Genomic DNA, 9141 nt, shown 5'->3' on the forward strand with positions numbered 1-9141 from the left:
CACTTCTCTGTACACAATGCTGTGGAATTATAAACCAGTCCTAAGATGAATTCTTTCTTTCCTATATATACCTACATAACAAGTACTATCTACTGTTGTTGTTATAGTCGTGTGCCATCTACTCGATTCTGACTCATAGTGACCGTATAAAACAGGGTAGAACTGTCTCATAGCTATCTGCAGTGCCTTAATATTCAAAGGAAATTACCTCTTCTCCTTAGTGCTGCCCTGAAAAATAAACCAAACCAGTTGCCATCAATTCCAACTCATGGTGACTCCATGCGTATCAGAGTAGAGCTGTGCTACATAGGGCTTGAGATGACTGATTGTTAGGAAGATTCCCAGGTCTTTCTCTTGAGGCACCTTTGGGTGAATTGGAACCTACAACCTTTCAGTAAGCAGTCCAAAGTGCTAAATGTTTGCACCAATAACTAACTAAAAAAAACAAAAACCAAGCCCACTGCCATCAAGTCGATTCCAACTCACAGCAACCCTATGGGATAGAGTAGAGCTGCCCCATAGGGTTTCAAAAGAGGACCTGTTGATTCGAACTGCCGATCTATTGGTTAGCAGCTGAGTTCTTTACCACTATGATATTAGCTAGAGCCCCAAAATTACTGCTCCTTTAGAGCCTCCAGACCCTTAGTTGATTACCACGCACCACAAAACTTTTCAATCATAGCTCAAACACTCAAACTAACCCATAAGAAAAAGCTCTAAATTCTGACTGTCACTATATGTAACTTTCCACTCATCATCTTTAGAACACCTAAACCTGTAAAAGTACTGATACATTAGACTGGATCCCTAGGGTTCCTTCCATACACAACCTCAGGAATGACCATCCTTGCTGCTACATGGAGCTTAATGTACTAGACACCCACACACCCCAATCTTCACACACTTCTCATTCAGCCAAGATCAACTTAAGAATTTTCAACTCCTACATTCTTGGAAAAGAAAAAAGGTAATGGCCAAAAATTATTTTTTGAGAAGTTAAAAGACATTATTGTAAATGGAATCACATTTTAAAGTGTTAGGGTATCATACTTTAAAATGCAATCTGCTGGGCTACACTGGAAAAAGAAAACAAGGCATAAACAAAAACAAAGTAGATTGGAATTCAAGGACCTGGAGTCCACTGGCAGTTGTGGCACCAAGTAATTGTAGTCCTTGGGCAACATATGTAATATTTCTGAGTCTCCAGTGTGTGGTCTGTTAAATGAGAGGGCTACATTAAATGATATGCATGGTCCATTCAAGATTAAACAATCTTTGATTTTTAGAAAAAATCTGCATAAGATAAAAAATGCTCGGTATAATCAAGGTGGGGTGAGAGTTAGAGAAAATGGGTCTGCATTAAACACTCACCCAAAAAGAAGGATGAAAAATTCCCTTTATGTTTAGGAAAGAAAACACTGCAGCTTGGATCCATCATTGAAAACGCACACACTAGTAAACAAAGCATTAGATCTCCTTCTTCAAATACTGCTCCTTTCTCAAAAAAATGTTTTTCTTCTCAAGGTTTTCCTCAGGGCAATTTTGACATCCTTATTCCTCAAGCTATAGATTAATGGATTTAACAGAGGCACCACAATGGTATAGAAGAGGGAGGACACTTTCCCTTGGTCAAGAGGCAAAGTGGAAGGTGGTTTGAGATACATGAAAGCTCCAGAACCAAAGAAAAGAGAAATCACAATTACATGGGAGCTGCAGGTATGAAAGGCTTTGGACCTGCTCTCAGTGGAGCTAATACGGAGAATGCTAGAGAGTATTAGAGTATAAGAGATGAAGATGGTGATGGTAGGTACCCCGATGACAATGGCTACAACGATAAATACCACCAGCTCATTCACATAGGTGCTATTGCAGGAGAGCTCAAGGAGAGGAAAGATATCACACAGAAAATGATTGACAAGGTTGTCAGCACAGAATGTCAGACTCATTATGCTTCCAATATGCCCCATGGCACCCAAAAAACCCATCACATAAACACCTAACAAAAGCAGAAAATAGACTTGTGGAGACATGGTGACTGTGTACACCAGTGGTTTACAGATGGCAACATAGCGGTCATATGCCATTGCTGACAGAACAAAGGACTCAGAGATACCAAAGAAGCACAAGAAAAAGAGTTGAGTCATACACCCTGTGTGCAAGATGATGTTCTTCTTTGAGACAAAACTCATCAGCATTTTGGGGGTGATGGTAGTGGAGTAAGAGAAATCTATTAAAGAGAGGTTAAAGAGAAAAAAGTACATGGGTGTGTGCAGGTGAGAGTTCAGCCCAATCAATGTAATCAAGCCCAGGTTCCCCACCACAGTGATCACATAGGAGCAGAGAAACAGGAAGAAGAGAGGGATCTGAAGCCCCAGCTGGTCCGTTAAGCCTGCGAGGATAAACTCCGTCACAGAAGAGTTCTTGATTGCCATTCTCCTCTCGGGTACTCTGTGGGGCTAAAAGAAAGGAACGACTTAGAGGGAAACAAGTATCACCACTACCCTCCCATTATCTGTACCACCCCCTCCCCCCTGGCCTTTTTGGGAATGAAATCCACAAAGAGAGACTAAAATTACAGTAAAAAAAAGGCTTTACTGTTTGCTGAGGATCTGTCTTCAAATCGCAAAGTGACTTGAAATGTCCAGAGTACATGTGAGGCGAAACTTTGTCTCCAGGGTGAGCGCTGCTGCTGCTGTGGAGAAAGATTGCAAAAACAAGGTAAACACCCTTTAGATCTTTAAGTCACTACCTTTCTATGTCCTGCCCTCTTGTGTCTCTGCTTCGGTTGCTGAAACCTGGGCCTCTTTTCTGAAGAGAGTCCTGACAGGCAGAAGTCACTCTGATTCTCATCAGAGCTTCCACCACTGAATCAGGCTCTGGATCAGAGCAAGAAGATGACTAGTTGGTAATTTGGACAAATGCTGGTCTTAACAGACGTTGAGAGCAGGTACCTGATAGGGATTCATTGTTACCATCAAATTTACACTCCTTTAGAATATTAAAAACAACAACTCATTGCCGTTGAGTTCATTCCAACTCATAGCAACCCTATGATGCAGAATAGAACTGCCCTATGGGGTTTCCAAAGAGTGGCTGATGATTTTGACCTGAATGCTCTTAACCACTATGCCACCAGGGCTCAATGAGAATATAGGGAAGAAGAATCAGAGAAGTCTCCTTTCTTGTCAGAGCCAGGAATAGTGCGATTAATTTCTGGAGTGGATTTAACTATGAACATATTATTGAATGTACTCTTTTGTTTTCCCCAGAGCTCTTAGCTCCAGTGGCTGTATATTTAATAATAATCTTTTAAAGCTAACACTTATTTAGCAATTACTATGAGAGGCTCTGCACTAAATTCTATGTGACAATATTATTAATTCCATTTCACTGAGATTACATAACCATCCCAAAGTCACAAAACTACTGGGTTACAGCCAGAAGGTGAACTCAGGCTTTCTGACTCCCATTGTTTGTGCTATTACCTGATAGATGAGGTCAGGCAGGCACCTGTCTTCCTTTAGTTCAGAGCCACAGTGCTATACTCTACTCTTAAACAAAATTGGTCTGGGAAGGGAAATGAAACTAGCAAATAGATGACAGCTTTGAGGTCAGAACACTCTTCTTCCAGTTCTGATCAAAGATAAGAACCCGTAATTTATCTTGTAGCTCTGCACTGAAGAATATGATTTCCAATTGCTTATCTACCCAAAGGCTTCTCTCTATTTTCCAGGGAAAAGAGAGGATCTTCCCCTAACCAGTGGAAAATAGGTGGTTTAAGTTCTGTTTTGAATTACAAATTCTGACAAACTGATTATTAAGACAGAGGTCCCTAAAGATCATTACCTAAGAGATTACCTTCCCTAAGGAAGAAGAAACGGTTGTTTATACCCTAGATATTGTTTGACTTGGCTTTTATAGACTTAATACTTTTATTCAAGTAACATCTTTTCAGCACTATCAAGAAAAAAAATCATTGTGAAAAACATAATTATCATTACCATTTGTTGAGTGCACAATACTGTACCACACACAATACCTTTATACTGACCCCTGGCACCATGATCCAAAAGAACTATACAAATGTAATCTTGTTTCTTCCTCACAATAATGATACACATTACAAAGGTAAGGGACTCAGAGAGACAGTATGTTTCTGAGCCCACACTCATGCCTACACCTGTCTGACTTAAAGTCCCTTATTCTTAACCACTAGACTAACTACCTTTTGATGAGAGCTACTGAAACCCATAAGGCAGAGTCCTTGCCTTCTCAGATCTGAAAGTCCCTAGGGAAATAGAAACAGATGCTTTGACTCATATAAAAAGACGTGTTTAGAACCAGAAATGGTAAATCCAAAGGGCTATTTCTTTTTGTTGTTATTTAGAAGAGCACATTCAATAATTTATTCACACTTACATTCACTCCAGAAATTAATTGCACTACTCCTAGATGATGCCTCTTTTCTAGGAGACTTCTCTGTTTCCCCTCACCCCCATACTCTCATAGACTGTAAATGTGATGGTAACAAAGAATCCCTATTGGGCAACAACTCTCAACCTCTGCCAAGACCAGCCTTTCCTTAAATTACTAAATACTTAAAATTTCCCTTGACAGCCCCTGCTCCCGTCCACGTTTCCTAAGCACTTCTCTCACCTGACTTTGAAGCTACTCAAGGCTCACAAGTTGAATCCCAGTACATCAGATTCCCAACGAAGTGTAACACATGAATTTATTCTTCTTGGTTTGCTTTTGTCTTTTCCTGTCTTTTATTTATCACCTTCAAATTCTGCCCTGAAAAAAATTATCTATCCTATGTCTCAATCTCTCAGACACTTGCTTATTTTCTCTGACAGTAAACCAACAAACTCATAAAATTTTAGACCTTAAAAAACCCAGGAAACAATCTAATCCAGTGTTTCCCCAAACTTACTAGTCATAACAATTACCTAGGGTGCTTGTTAAAAGGAAATTCTGGGTGCCACTCTGACTTCCTTAATTAGAATTTCTAGGGGTAGGGGCACTGTAGCTTATCTTTTTAAAATTCTCAAGGGAACCCAATGCCAGAAATTTACTGATCCACAGGACTAATATTTCTCCTCATCTTAGAGAAAAAGAGAGTAAGATCCAAAGAAGTAAAATGATTTGCCCAAAGCCACAGATCTAGTTTCAGTGTCTAGGTTACCAATATCTCCTAGAGCTCTCTTCATGAGCTTAGATGACCATCAAATTGCATGGAATACCAAGCATAAGTAATGAAAAAATAACTGATCAGACTTCTGATTCCAGGCATCATGGAGTATATTATATTACTTGTCTTCTGACCATAAACAACTATAACGGAAAAATATGCATAAACCAGTTATTTTCAAGTTTTGGAAAGCAGACACCACAGGGCTTCATTCCTTGAGACAAGGCAAGAACCTTAGGTGACTACCACATTCACCCACCTTTCTCCCTTAGGCAACTTCCAAATCAGGCACAGCAAAGCACAGCCAAAAAAGAAAAAAAAAAAATAGTCTTAGGATCTGTGGCTGAATTAAAGAAATATCAGAGTTCAGGGATACTAAGACCCCTGGAATTTGTAAGACAAGGTATTGTGGAGAAAAAGCCACAGAAAAGGACTTTCAGACATCTGCATTATGTACTCCCTTCGATTTCTCCTTAAATCCTAAAGTTTGTACGTTCAGGGCAAGACTTCACAAGACTGAGCAGAGACCACCTAATGGGAGCTAATAACTGAACAGAGACCAAAGACATTGCTTAGTGCTAGGGAGATGATGGGATTCTGACTCAGAAAAAGTTAAGAGATTTTGAGGAACAAGCCAGGTAGAAATATGAGACCCAGAAAAGCCATAACCTAGAAGTATAAACTAAGCCCTTGGAGCAAGGGCAAAACCAAAAAGACCCATCATAACAAAAACTAAACCCAAGGCTCAACAGAATCAAGGTGAGCTGCTAGTAAATTAACTGCACCTCAGAACAAAATTTGACACTCCAGTATAATCCACAGTCTCTACAACATATCTATTATGTTCAGCATAAAATGAAAAATTATTAAAAATGTGATGAAGGAAGGAAATGTCACCAATAATCAAGAAGAAGAAAAAAGGCAGTAGAAGTAGCTGTGTATATGACATAGATGTTGGAATTAGTCGAAAAGGCTTTAAAGTAACAATTGTAAATGTATTTTAATTTAGATAAAAATGGACTAAATTGGCTAGCAGGTGGTGAAGTCCAAGAGAAACAAAAGAATCGAATAGAAATTCTCAAAATCATAAATATAATTGGAAGTAAAGAATTCATTAGATTGGCTTAACACCAAACTAGGCACATCAAATAAATACTGCGTCATCAATCAATGCTCCTTGAAATAAAAGTCAATAAAAATTATCCAAAACAAAATAGAAAGGAAATAATAATAAAAGAACATAGTAACCAAAACCTTTACTACAATACTAAATGACCCAAATATGTGTAATCGGAGTTCCAAAACACAACTCGATTGCTAATTGGGTAAAAAAAAAATTGAAAACATAATAGATAAAAGGTTTCCTAACTTTACGAAAAACATGAACATGAAGAAACAAGAAGTCTGGAAACCACAACAACATAATTATAAAACAGACCACACCAAGGTATATCAGTCAAACTGCTGAAAATCAAAGACAAAGAAAAAACAAAGCTTAACGCAGGTAGAAATAAAAGACATAATGCTTTAAAAGGAGCTAAATAAGAACAGCAACTGACTTGTTATCAGAAACAATGATAGTCTAAAGACATCTTTAAAATACTGAAAAAAATTACCCACCTACTCTTCTATATTGAGGAAACCCTGGTGGACAGAAGGTTGGCAGTTCGAATCCACCAGGTGCTCATTGAAAACCCTATGGATAGTTCTACTATATCCTATAGGGTTGCTACGAGTTTGAATCAACTGGACAGCAATGTGTTTAGACTTTTTATTTTCTTTTTATTCCATATTAAAGAGCATTGATAGAGCAATGGTTAAGTACTCGACTTCTAACTGAAAAGTTGATAGTTCAAACCCACCCAGTAGCTCCATGGGAGAAAAGACCTGCCATTCTGCTCCCATAAAGATTATACCCCAGAAAACATTCTAGGGGAGATTTACTCAGTCACATTCTGTCATTCTGACTTGGAGTTAACTTGACAGCCCAAAACAACAACAGTATTCTATATCAGGCAACAAATATTTTTTAAAAAACTGAAATAATGAGATTTTCATACAAACAAAAAGTGAAAAGAATTGCAACCAACAAACCTGCACTGGAAAAATAGGACAAGGGAGGGAGAGGAGTGATCTCAGGTGAATTTCAAAGATGCAAGTAGAAATGCAGAGAAATATATGGATACGGATGAAAGAATATTTATTAATATCTTAAAAGTCAAATTACTTGGACTATTCAAAGCAAAAGAAAAACAATACCTTCTTTCAACAACTTAAAGGGCAAAAATAACTGTGGACCTCGTAGGAGAGAATACACAATAATAAAATCAACTACATCTGTGGAAAGAGATGATAGAGAAGCTCAATATCATCATCCAGAATAAGGGCAGGGGCCTATTGCAGAACAGATCATCTATTGCTCATATGTAAGTTCTAGTTGAAGCTTAAGAAAATTGAAACAAGTCCACAAGAACCAAAGTACAACCTTGAGTATATCCCACCTGTATTTAGAGATCAACTGAAGAATAGATTCGATGCATTGAATATTAAGGACCAAAGACCAGAGAGGTTGTGGGCTGACATCAAAGGCATCATACATGAAGAAAGCAAAAGGTCGTTAAAAAGTGAGGAAAGAAAGAAAAGACCAAAATGGATATCAGAAGAGACTCTGGAGCTTGCTCTTGAAAGTGCAGCAGCTACAGCAAAAGAAAAAAAAAACGATGACGTCAAAAGAACTAAACCAAAGATTTCAAAGGGTGGCTGAGGAAGAAGAAGTAAAGTATTATAATGGCATGTGCAAAGACCTGGAGATAGAAAACCAAAAGGGAAGAACACCTCTGCATTTCTCAAGCTGAAACAACTGAGGAGAAAATTCAAGCCTCAAGTTGCAATATTGAAGGATTCCACGGCAAAATATTAATGACACAGGAAGCATCTAAAGCAGATGGAAGGAATACACGGAGTCAATGTACCAAAAAGAATTGGTTGACGTTCAACCATTTCAGGAGGCAGCATAGGATCAGTACTGAAGGAGGAAGTCCAAGATTCACTGAAGGCAATGGTAAAAAACAAGGCTTCAGGAATTGACAGAATACCAACTGAGATGTTTCAACAAAGGGATGCAGTGATGGAGGTGCTCACTACTCTATGCCAAGATATGTGGAAGATGTATACCAGGCCAACCAACTGGAAGAGAGCCATGTTTATGCCTATTCCAATGAAAGGTAATTCGAACAAATGTGGAAATTATCAAACAATTGTTAAATTAAGTCTACCTAAATTAATATGGAGTCCTAGTGGTGCAGTGGTTAAGTACTCCGATGCTAACCAGTAGGCCCATGGTTAGTACACTCCAGCCGCTATGCAAAAGGAAAATGTAGCAGATGACATCGGTAAAGATTACAGCCTTGGCAACCCAATAGGGCAGTTCTACTCTGTTCTACAGGGTCACTATGAGTTGGAATCAACTTGACAGCATACAACAACAAGCTAAATTAATCTGTGTATTCAACTAGATCACAAGCAAAATGTCAGCCTACTTGTTGGTCAAAATTGACAAAATGATTCTAAAATTCACATGAAAATACACAGGACCCAGGATAGCAAAAATAACTTTGAAACAACAGAAGAAATTTAAAGGACTTACTCTATTTGATTTCAAGAATAATATAAGTTACGGAAATTAAAACACGGTACAAAAAAAGAAAAAGATTTTTTCTTTTTCTTACTAGTGAAATATGATAGACACAGATTAATGTAGCAAAGAGTTCAGAAATAGACCCATATATATAGGTTAAATTTATTTATTTACTTTTTACAAAAGCTTCTAGAAGGAAACAGGTGAGTATCTTCAAGACCTTAGAGTAGGAAGGATTTCTTAGCATAAAAGTCACTAAGCATAAAAGAAAAAAAAGTTGAATTTGGTCAAGATTAGAAAATTCTGCTGTTTG

The 9141-nt window shown here is 38.1% G+C and overlaps 1 protein-coding gene across 1 annotated transcript; it reads right to left on the bottom strand.

Moving 5' to 3' along the window:
- Nucleotides 1-1499: 1499 nt before the first annotated feature.
- Nucleotides 1500-2432, bottom strand: LOC126061149 (olfactory receptor 8B12-like). The gene has a single exon (XM_049857472.1). It carries the CDS (start codon nucleotides 2430-2432, stop codon nucleotides 1500-1502), a length of 933 nt encoding a protein of 310 aa, XP_049713429.1.
- Between the last annotated feature and the right edge of the window lie 6709 nt (nucleotides 2433-9141).

The sequence above is a fragment of the Elephas maximus genome, chromosome 17 (genome assembly GCF_024166365.1).
Source record: "Elephas maximus indicus isolate mEleMax1 chromosome 17, mEleMax1 primary haplotype, whole genome shotgun sequence".
Taxonomy (NCBI): domain Eukaryota; kingdom Metazoa; phylum Chordata; class Mammalia; order Proboscidea; family Elephantidae; genus Elephas; species Elephas maximus.